Below are 19,308 nucleotides of genomic sequence, written 5' to 3'. Positions count from 1 at the left end.
CCTCCTGCTCCTGTTGCTGCTCCTCCTCGTCCTCCTCCTTCTCCTCCTCCTCCTGCTGCTGCCGCCCCTGCTGCCCCTGCTCCTCCTGCTCCTCGCTGCGCCGGGCAGGGCAGCGCCCCGCCGGCCTCCGGGCAAGGTTCGGCCGCTCGGCCCTGCGGGCAGCCCGGGGGGCGGTGACGGCCTCCCCACTGCAGCCGTGGGCCCCGCCGGGCTCACAGCCTCGGGCAGGCCTTGACGGCGGCACGGCCTCTCCCTGCTGCTGCTGGCGCTCCGAGTAACATCTCCCTTTTCCCCTCTCCCGTCTGCAAGAAGGTGATGATGGCGTTGGGGACACTCTTGAGGAAGCCGCCGCCGCCGCCGGGCAGTTGTAGAGCGTTCTGGGGATGGCTGAATGCCGTGTTCAACAAGTAAGAGTGAGTCGCTGGTTAATAATTAACTATCAGATCCCTCAAATTTTCTGCGCGGTTTGTGAAGAAGAACAATCAAGTCCCTATGCTGCAGAAAACGTTTTCTGTCTGTCATTAACTCTCCTCTTTCCCCCCAGATTGCATGTTGGTTGTTGGCAAGGCGTCATTCCGTACCTGCTTCCCCTTCCAAAGCTGTGACCTTCCAGAGGAAGGTGTGTGCCCCGCCCCTTCCCTGGAACGGCCAAGGCAGGCTGGCTACACGGATCCCATCCCTAAATCCTGGTCTTCTTTGACCCCAAAATTCACCTTAACCAGTAGCACAGTTTTCGTCCTTCCTGACACGGAAGGAAACAGTCAGGAGAGTTAAATCCGGTTGTATTTGTATTCTTTTTTTACCAAAAAGCATCTGCCACTTAAGTTAAAAAACCCCACACCAGACTAAGCACCGCACAATCCAAAAGTTACCCGTAAACCATTTTCAGTAAACTACATCCTTCCTTTTCTGACCGTGCGCGTAACCAGGTATTTGCTGGGGAGCTTTAGCGTTGTCCGTGCAGTAATTGTGCCGTGCAGTAATTACAGTAATTACAGCCGTGCTGTGGGTGCTCTCTGTGTCCTGCAGGGTGGACCATGAGCGCATCCGAGCCGTGGGCCCCGACCGGGCGGCCTCGGAGTGGCTGCTGCGCTGCGGGGCCCTGGTGAGGTACCAGGGCTCTCCCAAGTGGCAGCAGGACTACAACGGGCTCCCCACGGGGCCCCTGGGCAAGTACAAGATCGAAGCCATCAATGCCACCGACTCCTGCATCATGTACAGAGGATTTGACTACCTGGGTAATGTACACACTGAGATTATTCTTAATGGTCTTCATTTTAGTTGCATCAAAATATCAATAGTGGCACTGTTTTCTCCTTCCTTAACAAGATAAATCTTTATTGGTTTTTTTGCCCTTTAAAATTACTCTACAAATATTTATCGGTCCCTAAGGTTTTGCTGGAGGTGTGGTATGAATTGGAAAAACATTGGGAACTTCAGCTTTTACCTGAAGCATCCATAGCACTAAGGAAGTGCCACAAATTTCAATGAGTTCATAGCAAAAAGCACTATAAATCCTATTTTTCACCTGCACCAGGGGATGATTTTGGTGTCTCTGAAGTTGTAATTCTGCTCATTCTCCAGGCATTTATGATGTCTTCAAAGACAAAAAGCAAGCTCTCTGTTTTTTACAAAACAAGAGATTAAACAAGTGTTTCGGGTGGTCTTTAAATAACAGAAACCAAAATGGGGAACAGGCTGGTTTATTTTTTCATAGGAGGGGACCCTGAATTTCTGGCATTAGCACATTCCTATGTGAGATTCATAGTTTATTACCCAAAATTGTATAGGTTTTTTGTTACTTGCCCATTTCAAAGCTCTTTAAATCTTACCAAAATTATTCAAACCCTGAGGTTTTCCTATATCTGAAGTACCACAAAGGGACTTTGGAGATTCGTAGCCCCACTGTATAAAGGAATGTGTTGCTGGGTGGCTTTAGGGGCAGTTATCAAATAGAGAACTTAACAACCAGCACAGGTTGGTCCTGGAATTCTGAAGCAAATCCTCACCTTTGCCTTTGCAGATGGCCTGGAGCACGTTACGGATATCAAGCTGGAGAAGTGCATGTACATACAGGACGAGTGTCTGCAGAGGCTCAGCGAGACCAGCAACCTCCAGAAGAGTCTCCAGCAGCTGAAGATCATTTCCTGTGGGAATGTCACAGACAAAGGCATCCTTGCACTCCACAAGCTGACGTACGTGAGCTGCCGTGCGCTTCCGCAGCACCCTGCTCGGGGCTCTTTGGCACTGTGGTGGGTGGAAGGGCTGCAGTCTCACTGTTTCAGGGCTGTTTCAGATCTCTGGGGCTGTGGGGTGGCTGGATTTGGCTCAAGAATAAGTAATTAATGATCACCTTGGCTTCTCTTGCTGACCCCTCTCCTGCAGCAGCTTTGCAGGGCAGGATTTGACTGTGTCCTGTAGCTTTTAATGCTTCCCCCACCTCACACTGCTTCCTGTCACGCCATCCTCTGGTGCCTCAGGGTCTCGGGGCAGACCTGGGTGCTCAGGAATGGGATGCAGTTGGATACTGCAGCTACAAACCCCAAGCATCCACTTCAGAAACAAACTTCCAGTAGAACCAGTCACCATTTAAAATACCCAAAACAACTGCAGTAGAATAATTTCTCTAATTTCTCTGTCAGCACAGTTCAACAGTAGTTGCCCATATTATTTTTAAATATTTACAGGAACCTTGAATATTTATATCTGAGTGACCTTCCTGGGATCAGAGAGAAAGAAACGACTTTCCGTGTCCTTCAGCAGGCGCTGCCGAACCTGGAGCTGGAGCTGGATTTGGAATAAACACAACAGCACGTAACTGAGATGTATGTGATTTCCTAGCATTTATCTTATGTTGCATAAATGAAGTTGTAGACACTGCTGTGTTTGCAGTGTGGAAGTAAGCCCAGCTTTCTCAGTCCAGCCTCAAAAGCTGTACGTGACCTTTTAAGAAATTATGCAATTAAGTTTTATTAAGCTTAAACTCAGTGGTGGATCAACAACAGACAAGGCAGGCCTCTGCACATAGGCATCTGTTTCCTGTTTTTCTGGGAAGCTCTGAATACCTCAGTTAGAAGTTTTCAGCATTTTATTGCACAGAGGCAAAGTGCAGAGTGGCAGTGGGGGGAATGTCGGGGTGTGTGCGGTCAGCGTGTGGTGTTGCTGCTGTTCCCTCTGGGAGTATCTCACCCAGTCGGTGGGTGCTGGTTTAATAATAAAAGAGGTATGGGCCTTTTGTTGTGTTCTTCACACTTTGAGTTTTGTTTGGTTTAAAAGGAATGATTTACAGGCAGGCAGGGTCACCTCCTCAGGAGCACTGAGCTGTTTGTGCAGCTCTTGGGTGCAGCCTTGAGCATGCTTTTGCTGTGTGCCGACGTGGACTAAAGCAGTTCTGTGCAGCTCTGGAGTTGCATCCTCATAATTCCTGATAAATAAAAGTCATTGAGAATTGTTGAGGTTGGAAAAGTCCTCTGAGATCATGGAGTCCAGCCATTCCCCCAGCACTGCCAAGGCCACCACTGCCCCATGTCCCCAAGTGCCACATCTACACAGCTTTTAAATCCCTGCAGGGATGGGGACTCCACCACTGCCCTGGGCAGCTGTGCCAGGGCTGGACAAACCTTTCCATGAAGAAATTTTTCCCTGATACCCAATCTAAACCTCCCCTGGCCCAGCCTGAGGCCGTTCCCTCTCCTCCTGTCCCTGTTCCCTGCGAGCAGAGCCCGACCCCCCCGGCTGCCCCCTCCTGTCAGGGACTTGTGCAGAGCCACAAGGTCCCCCCTGAGCCTCCTTTGCTCCAGGCTGAGCCCCTTTCCCAGCTCCCTCAGCTGCTCCTGGGGCTCCAGCCCCTTCCCAGCTCTGTTCCCTTCTCTGGACACGGTCCAGCCCCTCAGTGCCTTTCCTGTGAGAGACTCAGAACTGCCCTCGGGATGGGAGGTGGGGCCTCACCTATGCCCAGCACTGAGGGAATGGCTCATCCTTGGGGAGAACACAGCATTTTTAGTCAAATCCTTGGTTTTGGTGGTAGGGAAGGGCAGAAGGCAGTGACTCCAAGCAAGTATGCACAATGCTGTTTCAGACATGGTTTTCCATGTGTAAGGAAACAAAAGGCCAACAGGCACACACAGGATGTGGCATCTGTCCCACTGAAAGGGTTTTTACTGCTGTGGAACACAAAATGTACTGGGAAAATATTTTTGCTCTAAGTGTCAGTAAAAAAGAGGATGCTCCTTGCCCAGTATAAAACTTTATACATAGTAAAATGTCACTGTTGTACTGGGGATGGCGAGAAGAATGACACAGAATTCAAGTCCAGGATAAAATGGGATTATTTAATTAATTACAAACTCGTTTATATAACTTGGGTCGCAAGAATGGCTAAGGCTATTGGTCACTTGACCATCCAGCTCTCAGAGTGACTGGCTGAATGCTACGACACCCATTTCAAAATGTTTTCTTCAGTGTACCGTAACAAGACTGTGCATAACAAGTTTGCACCTGTGAGATAAATCTTGGTACAAAAACTCTACACTGTTTTCAGCTAGCTTGCGTGAGAAAGGAAAACTTCACAGGATGCTGGAAAGCTGGAAAACTTCTCTGCTGAAAGCTTTTCAGTATCCACAATTCTCCCTTTTTGTTTAAGACCAAAAAGGCAGCATTTGTAATCCTCTGCAGGATCCCTTGCAGCAAGGAGAACAAACACAGCATAAGGGATCCATTTGGTAATGGCTGTTACCAAACTGAATCCAAATCAGATCCTGATTTAAAGTGGCAGAGAGATTCTCCAGCGGTGCCATGGGAGAAACATCTAACGCACCCAATACTACATCAGTTATTAATTCTAAACAGCCTTAAGGGCTTTACATCAGTTGCTAATTCTACATAGCCTTAAGGGCTTTAACATTCTGACTCCATAACAGAAAGAAAACTTAAAGTTCATTTTCTGCTTGTAGAAGGACCATCTGACTGATGGTCGACATCTTGGTCATCATTCGAAGGATCATTTGACTGATGATCTGCATTTCTCTGGTCATCATTTGGGGGCTGCCTGTTGGTCCCATTCTGCTTCTGGTGCCACAGGTCAGGGTGAATACATCTCGCAGGTAGCCACCGTACCCCACTATCTGTGGAAACACAAGCACACCCAGGACCCCAAGCAGGGAGCTCCCACAGGCCTTCCCACTGGTTAGGGAGTAGATCCCATAGGCAGACTTCCACTCGAGGCAGGGGCATCGTGCCTGCAGACTGCAATGAGAGAAAATGATTCAGAATAACAGGATTATTTGAATGTTGTGGTACTGTAAGGTGATTAATTGTATACAAAGCTTTTGCTAGTCGGCTCTTTGGGGTTTCTCCATGCATTCCCCCTTTTTGTTTCTCTAAAACACGCTTCAAAGTGCCGTGAGCGTGTTCAACAATGGCTTGGCCTGTAGGAGAATGCAGAATACCCAAGTATGGTCTACACCCCATAGGTGCAAAAACTGCCACGTCTTCTGTGAGGCGTAGGCAGGGCCATAATCGGTTTTCACAGAAGAAGGCACGCCCAAAATCGCAAAAGCCATCTTCCAACGGGCGATGACATTGCGGCCTTTCTCCCCAGTGTGAGCAGACGCCCGCACAGCTGAGGAGAAAGTGTCAGTAGACACGTGCACATTCTTAAATCGGCCAAATTCCGGGATGTGAGTTACATCCGTTTGCCAAATCTGCAAGGCTTTTAGCCCTCTGGGGTTTACCCCCGCTGGCAAAGGCGCAGCGAGTCCCTGACAGTCAGCACAAGCGCTGACAATGTCCCAAGCCTCAGCTGGCGTTAAATGAAACTGCTTCTGCAGGGTATGTGCACTTTGATGGAAGAAACCCTGCGATGCCTCGGCTTGTGCAGTTCTGTCAGGCTGAGGCCCTACCCATGCAGGGTTGGCCAGCATGTCAGCCCTGGCATTGCCTTCTGTTAGAAAACCTGGTAAATTGGTGTGGCTTCAAATGTGCAGAATGTAATATGGGTGCACTCGAGCTTGCATTGCACACCACAAAGTTTTCAATAGTGAAAACAGAGCTGCATTATTGACTTCTTTCAAAAGTGAACAATCTAAGCGTTGGGTTATACCTGCTACGTAAGCAGAATCAGTGACCAAATTCAAAGGTACCTGAGAGAGCTGCTGAGAAGCCTTGGCAGCAGCCCTCGATTCAACCAGCTGGCCTGAGCCTGACTCGTGGCCTTCCAGCACCTGCCACTCAGATCCCTCCTTCCAGGTAACAATGGCTTTCCCAGACCCATCTGTGAGGACGGTGGGTCCTTGCACTGGCACCCAGCTATTTTTTGGCCGCAAGGTGAAGCGTGTCAATTCTGCCAATTGCAGTAATTTGTGGCTGGGCAGATGATAAGCAATCTGTCCCGAAAAGTGTTGCAGCGTGCTTTGCAAAGGAGCACTGTTGGCCAGGCTCCACTCAAAGTGTTCCTGCTGTACTGGAAGAACAATTGTTGCAGGATCTGCTGCCATTAATTGCAAACACCGTTTGCAATTTGATTATCCGACAAGTGATCAATTCAAACAACGTGGGTGCTGTCTTTTTCGGCTGATGTGGCAAAAAGACCCACTCTAGGATATGCAAAGGATCAGGCCACTGTGCATTCCACTGGCCAATGATACCTGTAGGATGGAGGTCTGGAATAGTAATGAAAACAGTGATAGCAATGGAGGGATCCACTCGATAAACCTGATGAGCAGAAACAGCCCGTTGGACCTCCTGCAGCGCTCGTCACACTTTTGGAGTCAATTTCTGAGGTGAATTCAACTCGAGGTCCTCCTTTAAAATATTTAAAAGCAGGGAAAGTTGTGCTGTGGTTAGCCCTAAATAAGGACATATCCAATTGATGACACCCAGCAATTTCTGAGCATCATTCAAGGTCTTAATAGAACCTGAGAATTGCACCTCTTGGTGTTGTATAGTCTGATCCAGAATTTTGACTCCTAAATATTTCCAAGAAGGATGCTGTTGAACTTTCTCCGGAGCCACTTGCAAGCCATAAGAATGCAGAGCAGCGAGCAGCAGAGGCTGTATTCTCAGCAGCTCGTCCTGGGTGGATGCTGCCACCAGGATATCATCCATGTAGTGGTAGCAGTATGCCTCAGGAAACTGCTCACGGACTCTGGACAAAGCCTGAGCGACATACCACAGGCAGACAGTCGGGCTGTTCTTCATGCCCTGAGGTAGAACCTTCCATTGATATCACAGGTTCAGCTTTGGTAACTGCAGGCACAGTAAAAGCAAATTTTGGTTTGTCATTAGGGTGCAAAGGAATAGTGAAAAAGCAATCCTTCAAATCAATGATCAGGATTTCCCACCCCGTTGGAATCATGGTGGGTGAGGGCATACCAGGCTGCAGTGACCCCATACTTTCCATCACTGCATTGATTTTTTGGAGATCCTGCAGCAATCTCCACTTCCCTGATTTTTTCTTAATTACAAAAACAGGGGTGTTCCAGGGACTGGTAGAAGGCTCAATGTGTCCCTGTTGTAATTGTTCTTGAACCAACTTATGAAGGACAACTAATTTCTCTTTTGGTAGGGGCCACTGCGATTCCCAGATGGGTTTGTTTACTAGCCACTGCAAAGGCAGTGTAGGATACTGTGCACCCTTCTGCACAGTGACCCCCGTCAAAAATGTGTCCCAATCTGCACCCTACAAGCTGCCAACACATCCCAGCCCCAAGAGGTTAAGCGGAGCTGTTACAAAAAGGATAGGATATTGGATTTTAGAAGTAGTAAGGCTAAGGCTCTGCTAGGCTGTAAGGCCTCAGGTGTAGAAATAGTTCTCTTGGGAAACAGGAATGGAATGTGCTGGGTGGGGAAGTTAGGAGTAGTGAATTAGCTGGGCATGGAGAACATGTCTAAAAGTAAATAGTTCTGGGTCGATATATGTTGCATGCAAGGGGGATTTCAGTGGTGGGAGTTCGATTGAGCATTATCTAAGACTAGACAACCATGAAGATATACGGCTTGGGGTATGATTATCAATTGTTAATGTTTTGTATGTGTGCCAATGTTTGAAACTGTATAAAGAGCTGAGTGAAACAATAGGTCTTTGGGAAGCCTGATTTGGGACACCAGTCCCCAGGTCCCCGGGCCCTGAATAAAGCACCGCATAAACTGACTCTCTGTTGGTTTGTGTTTGTGGTCGGTGGGCAGCAGTTTTCTGGCGACCCAGGTGGGACTCCGGGGGTCGTAGGGGCGGTTCGCGGGGTGATCTGCTCCGTGCCGGCACCAGGTGATTTCTGGGGAGACATCAGCCCGTGCCCGACCCCGCGTCCGACGGACAACCGTGAGGTAAGCCCACAAGGTGCTTTATTCCTTTTAAACCGGTGGTGGTAGCCTGCCCGGTAAGACGAGTCTCTACTCGCAGGGTTGGGGCATTGGTTTGGGATTATAAAGCCTAGGCGCTGGCCGTCAGACAGAGCGAAAGCTTTGCCGAGCCAGCCCTTGCTTCTCGCGGCGACGAGATAAGCAAGGAGGGAATTGGATATTGTGGTAATTGGTATTGGTATTAGTCTGTGTGTTATTAGTTGTGTGCGTTATTGTGTGGTTGCATACCTCTGGAATGATGCCGTTGCGGGTGTTTCGGGCTTTGTCAAGTTCAGATAAGGATATTCCGGAGGATTCTCCCCTCGGGTGTTTGCTAAGTCATTGGAAGGAGGGTAAATTGGGACGGGAACTGCGGAAAAGAGAATTGATTGATTATTGTAATAAGGTATGGCCTGAATATGAAACTGGGGGGATGCAGTGGCCGTGGAATGGCACTATTAATTCTGAAATTATAACCCCCATGATGCGGTATTTACGGGGAAAATGAGAAGTGGGATGAGATACCCTATTTGGATTTGTTTTATCAGCTAATAGGAAAAAAGGACTGGCAGAGGAAATGTGGAATGATGGTGTTAGAAACGGAACCAGAGGAAACGGGGGCAGGGGAAGAAGTGGTTTCGGAGGTTTTGTGAATCAGAATGTAGGGAACCAGATGATGGGTAGGGGTAGAGGTAAATTGGGGCCCAATCAGTGCGCCCGATGCTTCGCCGAAGGTCATTAGAAGAATGAGTGCCCCCTCAATTTGGGGATGGGGACACCGATGAGTAACTTTCCAGGAGGGAATCCCATGAATCAGGGAATGAATGCGAATGATGGGTTAAACCCTTTCGCGCCAGGACCACAAGGTGTCGCTCAAGCCTTTATGATGGGGAGCTATCAAAATCAGAGCTGACTAGATAAAGATCTAAAAGTGGTCCTGGAAGTTGACGGGGGGCCCAGGGAATTTAGGGTAGATACAGGAGCCACTTTCTCTGCAATCAATGAACAAATAGGACCGTTAAGTGATTCAGTAGGGGTGTCGGGGGAGGTGGTGGAGAGGTCATTCTTGCGGCCACTGGAAATCAAATTTGGAAACAAAGAATTGGATCACCAGTTTTTATATATGCCAAGCAGCCCGGAATGCTTGTTGGGGCGAGATTTATTATCGGCACTGGATGCAAAAATCATATTTGAGAAAGGGCGTGCTAAACTAGAAATCCCGGAGGGGAATCTGGCAAAACTTTTTGTGATTAAAGAGACAAAGACAGAGGAGATACCCCAGGAAATAGAGCAGGCAGTAGTCCCGTGGGTATGGAAAACAGGGACCCCGGGCAGATCCAGGGTAGCCGTTCCTGTGAAAATTGAATTAAAGGAAGGGGCACACCCGGTAAGAGTTCGACAGTATCCTATCAGTTTGGAAGCCAGGAAAGGAATTGCCCCAATGATCACGCAATTTATAGCATTAGGGATTTTACAAGAATGCGAATCGGAATTTAATACTCCAATCTTTCCGGTAAGGAAACCAAATGGGAAATACAGGTTGGTGCAGGACCTGAGAGCAGTAAATGCAATTGCCAAAGATATACACCCGGTGGTGGCCAATCCATATACATTGTTAACATCGATTTCTGAGAATTTTCAGTGGTTCACAGTGATTGATCTAAAAGACGCCTTCTTCTGCATCCCACTGGCCCCCGAGAGTCGACACATTTTCGCCTTTGAATGGGAAAGCCCAGACACTCGCCGCAAGCGACAGTTAACATGGACCAGGTTGCCACAAGGATTTAAGTGTTCACCCACCATTTTTGGAAACCAGCTAGCAAAGGAGTTAGAGGAATGGAAAACTACCAAGGTAAAAGATTCTCCTTTTTCTTATGTTGTTTTACAATATGTGGATGACATACTTCTGGGAACAGAGGAGCGGGGACTGTGCTCAAAGTTAACAATTGAACTATTAAACATGTTGGGTCAGGCAGGATACCGAGTATCCAAGGAAAAAGCGCAGCTGGTGCAACAAGGTGATTTATCTGGGATGTGAAATATCACAAGGAGTCAGGAGAATAGGGGTGAACTGCATTCAAGCCAACTGTGCAATCCCTGTACCACGAAATAATCAGGAACTAAGATCTTTTCTAGGAATGGTCGGCTGGTGTCGCCTGTGGATTCCGAATTTCGGACTTATGGCCAAACCACTATATGAAACAATCAAGGAACCCGAATTCAAGTGGGGTAAGACACAGCACAAGGCCTTTCAGGAATTGAAGCAAGCACTCAAAGAGGCCCCCGCTCTGGGTCTGCCTGACCTGACAAAAGACTTTCAATTGTATGTGCATGAAAGGCAGAGATTAGCTTTAGGAGTACTCACACAGCGATTGGGGTCATGGAAGAGGCCCGTGGGGTACTTCTCGAAACAGCTGGACATGGTGAGCGGAGGGTGGCCAGGGTGCTTGCGAGCAGTGGCTGCTACGGTAATCCTAATTCAGGAGGCACGGAAACTGACACTGGGAAAACACATCACGGTATATGTACCTCACATGGTCACAGCCGTCTTGGAACAAAAAGGGGGGCATTGGCTCTCCTCCAGCAGAATGATGCAGTACCAGGCTCAGTTGCGGGAACAAGATGATGTTGAATTGAAAATAACCAACCATCTCAATCCAGCAGAATTCCTTAGGTCCACCCAAGAGGAAGGAGAACTGGAGCATGACTGCGTGGAGGTGATCGAACAAGTGTATGCCAGCCGTGAAGATCTGAAAGATGTCCCGATGGCAGATCCCGATGTGGAGCTGTTTACGGACGGATCCAGTTTTATGGAGCATGGAACCAGGTATGCAGGGTATGCTGTGGTGACACTCCAGGAAATAGTGGAAGCTAAAGCACTGCCTCCAGAAACTTCAGCGCAAAAAGCAGAAGTATGGGCGTTGGTAAGGGCATTGGTCCTTAGTAGAGACAGGAAAGTGAACATTTGGACTGATTCAAAGTATGCATTTGGTGTAGTTCACATCCATGGGGCTCTGTGGAAAGAAAGAGGACTTTTGACCTCTCAAGGCTCACAGATCAAACATAAGGAAGTAATAATTCAGTTGTTGGAAGCTGTACACTTACCTAAAGCAGTAGCGATCATGCATGTCCGAGGTCATCAAGCAGACTCCGGGAAGGAATTTCAGGGGAATCGGATGGCAGATGAAGCTGCGAAAAAGGCAGCCAGATTGGTCTGGACTCAAATGGCTCTGATACCGACAAGAGAAAATCCCGCTGCACCTTATTTGGAAGAGAAACCGTGCTACTCTCCGGAGGATGAACGGTTGGCACAATTCACTGGAGCAAGAAGGAATGTTGTAGGATGGTATGTAACACCGGTCGGACAAGTTATACTGCCAGTGGAATTAATGAAAGTAGTCATGAAAACTGAACATAACAAACTCCACTGTGGTGCAGAAGCATTGGTAGAACATCTAAAGAAAATAGTACTCTCTAATTCGATGATAACAATGGCCAAAAGAATAAATGCCACCTGCCCGATTTGCATTAAAAATAACCCGTTGGTTAGAAGACAGGTCCAAATGGGGAAAATACGTGTAGGGCCACAACCAGGGGATTACTGGCAAATAGATTTTTCCGAGTTACCAAAATCTCAGGCATACAAGTACTTACTAGTTTATGTGTGCACCTTTTCAGGATGGCCCGAAGCTTTCCCTTGCAGGACGAACCAGGCCAAGGAGGTAGTGAAAACCCTTCTCAAGGAAATTATTCCGAGGTTTGGGGTTCCTTTAGGAATATCATCAGATAGAGGACCACATTTTACTGCAGGAATCGTGCAGGAAGTTTCTACTATTCTGGGAATTCAGTGGCACTTACACACCCCCTGGAGACCTCAATCTAGTGGTCAGGTGGAACGAATGAATCAAACTCTGAAAAATCAAATTAAAAAGATTTGTCAAGAAGATAAAATACAGTGGCCCCAAGCATTGCCTCTAGCCCTTCTGAGGATTAGGATTAAACCACGAGAAAGGATAGGGGTAAGTCCGTATGAAATTTTGTACGGCAAACCATATCATGCTGTAACCTATCAAGGGGACCCACATGTAATTGGGGATCAGATGATTGTAAATTATGTTTTGTCTTTAAATAAGACCCTTGCAGCACTGAGATCCACGCTGGAGTGGAATTGACCGTTACCTCTGGACACTCCTGCTCACGATATTCACCCAGGAGACCAAGTTTATGTGAAGAACTGGTCGGTGGAGCCTCTGAAGGAAACATGGGACAGCCCCCATCAAGTGATAATGACAACTTACACCGCCCTCAAGGTCGACGGGATCAACAGCTGGATCCATTACACACGGGTCAAAAAGGTCCCCTCCCGATGGTCGGTGGAACCCCTATCTCCCACAAGAATGGTGTTCAAAGCCAAAAATTAATGCTGTTGTTGTTACTCTTGAGTAAAATAATAATTGTTGAAACCTTTGTTAAAATCACAATACCTGAATCAAGGGTGTGGGTACCGGAGAATTCAAATGTAAATCTCACATGTTTGTTTGTCGATGACCAGGGAGCTGGATGGGACAGAGTCGGGGCACGATGGAAATGGATCACCAAGGATCAAATTCAAGATAAAGGAGTAGAAACGGTCTGGGATGAGAAGCAGCAAAAAGGTAGGACTACCCTGCAGATATCCAATGTAACAAAGGCCAGAACAGGAAAATATGCTTGTATAGTTTGGATAAAAGGGAGTTATGATTATGGATTCGTAAATCTTGACATTTTAAATATCTCCCAAACAGAACCGGAAAATAAGGTCCAGGTGACTCTCCCAAATGGGAAAGTAGATATGTGGGACGGACCTCCTCTCAGAATAAAATGTACTCATAAAATTGAGACAGGGTGTCAGAAACAGATTGGAATGAAATGGTGGAAATGGAACACGACACAGGAAATGTGGAATCCACAGGTACAAGGGACAAGTTGGTGGACGCAGGGAAATGAAAGCAGAGGATGGTTGAATATAACGAACTCAGAGATTGGTAGATCGGAGGGTAAATACCTTTGTGTTATCGTTTGTGGTGATAGGGGAGGTTATGGGGTCAGGAAGGTAGAAGTGGTATTACAACAGGATCGAGGAATCGAGCCTGAACAGGAAATATATAACGCAAAGGAAGGGCAGGATTTGGTTTTAAGATGTAGGATACCAACTGAAAGCTACACTGAGTATGAATGGTGGTTTGGAGGACAGAACTTGGTGGCTCAAGGGAAATATCAAATTAGAAGAAAACCCCAAGAAATAGTGTTAGTAATTAAAGAGGTCCTGGAACAGCAAGATAATGGACAATACTGGTGTTGGGTTGCTCGAGATGATTGGTGGGCAGCCGGGATGATTAGTGTTTATGTTGAAAGAACAAGGGTGACTCGGCAGGTACCAGAGGATGAAATCCGAACCAAACCAGAGAATCTGATTGTGGGTTTAATTAGGGATTTTGGGCAAACACAAAATGTATCAGCAATCACTGCATGTCTGCCTTTGCCCCATGCGGCAGGAGACCCTATACCATGGGGAATTATACCAGCTCCAGACATGCCTGCATCTAATCGAACAGTTACCTTAAGTTGTACCCAGGAGATTAGGAGCCGAACTAAATTGGTTAATCGGACAAATGTGATAAGGAAACACTGGAAAACCCCGGGGAACCGAGCAGATTGTTACAAGCTTCCGAATGCTGTATTTACCAAAATCGGAAGATTCCAGGGAGTAGGATGGTGTGAATACGATGAGAGGCAAACGCTAGAAGTCCCGGCAACTGAACAATATTTTGAAATAATATGCCAGAATGTTACAAACACAACTACCATGGAGCAATGGCAGACAATCTGGGGACCTAGTTTGTTAGAAACCTATAGTTACATAGGAACAGTTCAATGGTGTATTTATTGGAAGGGACGGAAAAACCAAACTTACTCAAAGACCTATCAAGAACAGGGTAGTTGGAGAAAAGATGCACCTGGAATGACCGATTGGAATTGCACTAAGGTCTTCACTTGTGACAGCCCAAGTGAGTCTGTGAGTCTACTGCCAGTAAAGGTACTTTTGAGATTTGGCTGTGAATGTAGGGGATATAACCACACGATAAAAGACAAAAATACAGAAGGAGAGTTAAACTGTAAAACTACATCAATCCGAGCTCCAGGAAATTTAGTTTGGGTAATGGGTCACGGACACTGGACCACTCATATGCCGGTAGATGGTCCAACTACACAAATTACTTTAGGAGTTCCAACTCTTTGTCCTCTTTGGAAATCGACAAAATTGACGGCCTCAGAAATACAAATGAGACATAAGCGAGATATAAGTCAGGAAATTGGAGACATAGGGTTAGAAGAAGGGGAAGATTGGCATGGACCTTCTTCAGGAGTTAAATTTGGGTGGGTATTAGAATCTCTCTTTGCACCAATATCATCATATCGAAACAGGGAAATGTTGTACAAATTGTTGGGGCAAACAGAAAGGTTAGCGGCTGTGACTAAGAAGGGATTCAAGGACTTAAATCTGCAGTTACAAGCTACGTCTAGAATGACAATTCAAAATCGGATGGCTTTAGATATGATATTGTTGAAGGAGCATGGCGTATGTGGATATCTGCATGGTAGAGATGATCATTGCTGCATTCACATCCCGAATGTTACACAGGAAGTAGAAAAGGATATAAGTCAATTAGAACAGATTGAAGGAAAGGTGAATAATATTCAGAAAGAGGCAGAACATAATTGGGTTGGAGAACTGTTCAGCTCCCTGGGAATTCGGATGTCCGGATGGATATCCTCAATTGTACAGTATGGAATCATGATTGTTATAATCATTTTAGTTGCCTTAATAGTATATAAGTGTCTTTTAGGAACGATTGTCAAGGAAGGTCAACACTCTCGGCGAATAATGAAGGCGATAATGCGAAGAGAAGTTCTGGCAGAACCAGCCGTTCCACCTCCTGCTTATCGCGAAAAGGCAACATGAATTGTTGAGCATCCTTGCGAACCCAGAAGAAGCTCGAAGGATGCTCAAAAGGGGGGACTTGTTACAAAAAGGATAGGATATTGGATTTTAGAAGTAGTAAGGCTAAGGCTCTGCTAGGCTGTAAGGCCTCAGGTGTAGAAATAGTTCTCTTGGGAAACAGGAATGGAATGTGCTGGGTGGGGAAGTTAGGAGTAGTGAATTAGCTGGGCATGGAGAACCCGTTAGTGAATTAGCTGGGCATGGAGAACATGTCTAAAAGTAAATAGTTCTGGGTCGATATATGTTGCATGCAAGGGGGATTTCAGTGGTGGGAGTTCGATTGAGCATTATCTAAGACTAGACAACCATGAAGATATATGGCTTGGGGTATGATTATCAATTGTTAATGTTTTGTATGTGTGCCAATGTTTGAAACTGTATAAAGAGCTGAGTGAAATGATAGGTCTTTGGGAAGCCTGATTTGGGACACCAGTCCCCAGGTCCCCGGGCCCTGAATAAAGCACCGCATAAACTGACTCTCTGTTGGTTTGTGTTTGTGGTCGGTGGGCAACAGAGCTGCAGTGACGTGGGGCAGCAATCTGGCTGAACTGTAGCTGTTTGCCCCTCTGTGTTTTTTATCACCGCAGGCCGCTCGCTTCAGTAGCTCTGTGTGGTTCCCCCCAGCGCTGCGATGGCCGACCCCACCGGGGCTAAAGGCCATGAGGGAGGCCACGCAGAGAAGGAGAGGATGGTTACATCAGCACCTGTATCAATCAAACCTCAGAGCTGAGTCTGGGGTGGATGGGCATTCGGCAGGATCAGGGTACGTCATCTGTGGCCTTTGGTCAGAGATGTCTGCAGTCCAGAAGGCCTGCGGAAGTCCCGTAGATCCAAAGCTGCCATCTCCGCCACTTTGTTGTTCTGTCCTGGGAACACACGACTTAAAAGGCACAAGTTGAGCAATGTGAGTCTTTTCAGGAATAGTGACGGGGTGAGGGTGTGTAAACCATAGCACAAATCTGGCCTGTAAAGTCAGCATCAATGACTCCTGGGTGTACAAGGATCCCTTGAAGGGTGACACTAGACCTTCCCACAAGCAGTGCACTGAATCCCTGACTTAGGGGTCCAAATGCATCCCAGGGAACCTTATGAACATGACAGGATTCTAAGATGACTGTTGCTGCAGTGTGCACCTCCAGCCCGGCTGATACCTGGGTGCTGGCTGAGTGGGCCTGTGTTGGTGCCGTGCCCTGGGGAAGCATTTGTGTCAGAGTGCAGTTCCCCCCTGCGCTCCTGTTCACATTTCCTGAGTGCATCAAAAGCTGGCCATTGGCATGGTACAGAGATTCACAGTGTTTTGCATTATGACCTGGCCTGTCCCATCTCTTGCAGTGGGCACTTCCCTTGCTCTCTTTTTGCTTCTGTCTAGCCTGTTTCTGCTTGCTCTCAACCTTAGGCTTCCTTTGTCCATGATCAGGATTTGCTTGAATAGGCTGAAGAACTGGAGCCAAAGCAGACATTTTATGGTCCCCAGACCCCACCTTAGAGCAGGCTTCGACCATTTCTGTTAATGTAGGGTCCCCTGGCAATGCATCTATGATTTTTCTGCACTCATCATTAGCATTATCTCTCACTAATTGTTTGCACAACATCTGCCTTAACATCTCACCTTCAACTTGCTTCTCGAGGGCTGCAGCAGTTTTTTCCACAAAGGATAAAAATTGGTCTTCTGCCCCTGAGATATTTTCACATACCGTGTTTTAGGAGCAGCCATGTCTATGCTTTTTAATAGGGCTCCCATACCAATTCTTTGAGGCTGTTCAAGGACCAGAGGATCCCAATTAGCTTGGAGATCAGGATTAGAAAAGACTCCAAGTCCCATAAGAGCATCTACTCCAACTCCATGTCTGGGATCATTTGGAGGCAACTGCATATTCTGAGCTGCAGTCTTTTCAGCCATCCATCTCCCGTTGCTCTCAAAAACTGTAAATTGCACAGCTTGAAATAACACCTGACCTAGATGCTCAATATCAAAGGGAGAAAGCAGATCAGTATTCAGCACTCTAATAACTTGCATGACTTCAAGAGAACCGAGCCCATATTGTGCCACTTTGGATTGTAAATCCTGCATCACCCTCCAAGCAATAACCTCATGCTTGTCAGGCTGACCCGTGTTGGGAAGAGCCTTCTGCACAGGTCCCTCTGCTTTTTCAGGCATCCCTATTTTCTCTATTAGATCCCAGTCTCCCACCTCCAGGGCCCGCAACCTGACCGCCTCCCAAAAACGCACTGAGTTTCTTGGACGCACAGTCACCTTCCACTCTGGAGGCGTCCCAGGACGGTTGTGAAGCAGCCGCGTTGCTGGTTGCCGGCCACGGTCTCCGGCAGCGGAGCGGGCGTTTCTGCAGTAACACTGCTTGCATCGTCGGGCGGGCGGAGCACGGGCGCGGGGCCGGCAGACGGAGTAGCGGCGGAGGCTGCGGACAGTTGTGCGGGGGCAGCGATGCAGCTGCTCGCGGCAGTGCTGCTTGAGGTGTTGTTGCTTGTGGCGGCACCGCTGTCGGTGCGGGCGCTGCCGCCGCTTCTGGCTTTGCCTCCACGGCCGCCGGGCCGGCTTGCACAGCCAGCTCGGGTCGCCCTGGCGCGGCTCCGGCAGCGGCTGCCGGCAGCAACACCTCGGGCAGCGGTGCCACCTGCAGCGAAAGGTCCCGCGGAGCCGCCCAGATACCTGCCGTAGGCGGCTGCACCGGGAAACATGCGGATACCGCTGCATGTGCCGGATGGCCGGGCGCTGGGTGCACGGGTGCAAGAGCAGGGCGCCCTGGGCGCTCCCGGGAGCGGCGCGGGAGGTCCGTGCGGTGCCGCCAGGCCCGGCTGCGGAGCGGCCAGACCCACGCCGCCAGGACAGCCCTGCCCCTCCCGCCTGCGGCAGAACCCCGGCTGCCGGGCCTGTTTGTGGCAAAGGCGGGGCCAGAGGAAGGACAGGTCCCGCAACAGTAACTGAAGTAGGCGGCGGTGCGGGCGGCTGTGCCGCGGAGGAGGGAGGGGAGGCCGCTGGGGCGAAGGGTGGGGGGCACTCCAGCTCTTCGCGTTGTTTGGTTATCTTTGCGAGCTGTTCCACGGGTGAAAGGTATTTCGGCATCACAAACTCGCGTGGAGAGGGATATTTAGGAGGCGGGTAATCGCGCGGGGAGGGGAAGGACCCCTGCGCAGTCTCCGCGACTTTCTCCAGCTCCGACGGTATCGCAGACACAGCGGGTACGCTGCCTGTGCTTGCGCTGTCCTGAATCAGTCCTCCCTCAGATAACTCATCGTCCTGAATCAGGGGGAGGAGGGGGGAAGCAGAGGTTAAACGATTCGCTAAGAAGCTGTTTGTTAAAAACAATGCATGCAGCTTGCTCAGTACTTACTGTACCTACCAAAGCAGCATGAGAAGATATAAGACTATTGATAAAGGGAAGGAATCTTGACCAAAGATCCTGTTTTCAAACCTAAAACTAACTTAAACCAGCCTTGAAGTTTGGACTTGGGGCAGAGACAGAGCATGCACAAGGAAGCAAGGTGAAAAGTTCAGAATGATGAAGACCCTTTACTTCATCCCGGAGACCCCTGCCCACGAGCACCAGACGACGCTGTGCAAGCACAGCACAGATGTAAATGACTTTTGGGCTCATTGTAATACGAGGCGAGGCTAGGCGGGGCTGGGCAACGAATATGTATAGGTGTCTTGGGAAACTTAATGAACATGGAACTTGTAACCCGATATACGCCAAGCTGAATGCAGCTGTAGGCACGCATGACTTTGGAGGAATTATCCCCCGTGCGTCCCAGCACTGGAATAAACACACCTACTTTACTTATTCCAGCGGTGGAGTCTTTTCCACAGATCAGTCCCCTTCTGAACCTTCACCCTCAGATCCGTCAGAGCCCGGTAATTCTCTTCCTTCTCCTCCTGCTGTCCACTTCTGCATTATATCATAGAGGGACCC

At 48.3% G+C, this 19,308-nt stretch overlaps 1 protein-coding gene and 1 long non-coding RNA gene across 5 annotated transcripts; one reads left to right on the top strand and one right to left on the bottom strand.

Annotated features, from left to right (window-relative positions):
- The first annotated feature begins 54 nt into the window (after positions 1-54).
- DMAC2L (distal membrane arm assembly component 2 like) lies at positions 55-15,855 on the top strand. 3 transcript variants are annotated; one of them, XM_069018679.1, is made up of 5 exons: positions 55-136; positions 313-407; positions 1,030-1,238; positions 2,024-2,195; positions 2,688-3,249. In XM_069018679.1, the coding sequence occupies exons 2-5, from the start codon at positions 316-318 to the stop codon at positions 2,800-2,802; spliced, it is 588 nt and encodes a 195-aa protein (XP_068874780.1). In that variant the 5' UTR covers positions 55-136; positions 313-315; the 3' UTR covers positions 2,803-3,249. The 3 variants fall into 3 exon arrangements, with proteins under 3 accessions (XP_068874780.1, XP_068874781.1, XP_068874779.1); XM_069018680.1 differs by having other exon boundaries at positions 59-136; positions 310-407; XM_069018678.1 differs by lacking the exon at positions 55-136 and adding an exon at positions 12,471-15,855 and having other exon boundaries at positions 316-407; positions 2,688-2,825.
- Positions 4,311-11,220, bottom strand: LOC138112020 (uncharacterized). Of its 2 annotated transcripts, none has more exons than XR_011151524.1 (3): positions 10,703-11,220; positions 8,587-8,707; positions 4,311-5,244 (listed from the first exon to the last, which is right to left on the bottom strand). It is a non-coding gene; the product is annotated as an uncharacterized lncRNA (long non-coding RNA). The 2 variants fall into 2 exon arrangements; XR_011151525.1 differs by lacking the exon at positions 4,311-5,244 and adding an exon at positions 5,253-7,245.
- Positions 15,856-19,308: the final 3,453 nt, after the last annotated feature.

This window comes from Aphelocoma coerulescens, chromosome 5 (assembly GCF_041296385.1).
Source record: "Aphelocoma coerulescens isolate FSJ_1873_10779 chromosome 5, UR_Acoe_1.0, whole genome shotgun sequence".
NCBI classification, from domain to species: Eukaryota; Metazoa; Chordata; class Aves; order Passeriformes; family Corvidae; genus Aphelocoma; species Aphelocoma coerulescens.
This window is presented reverse-complemented; position numbering and strand designations above follow the sequence as displayed.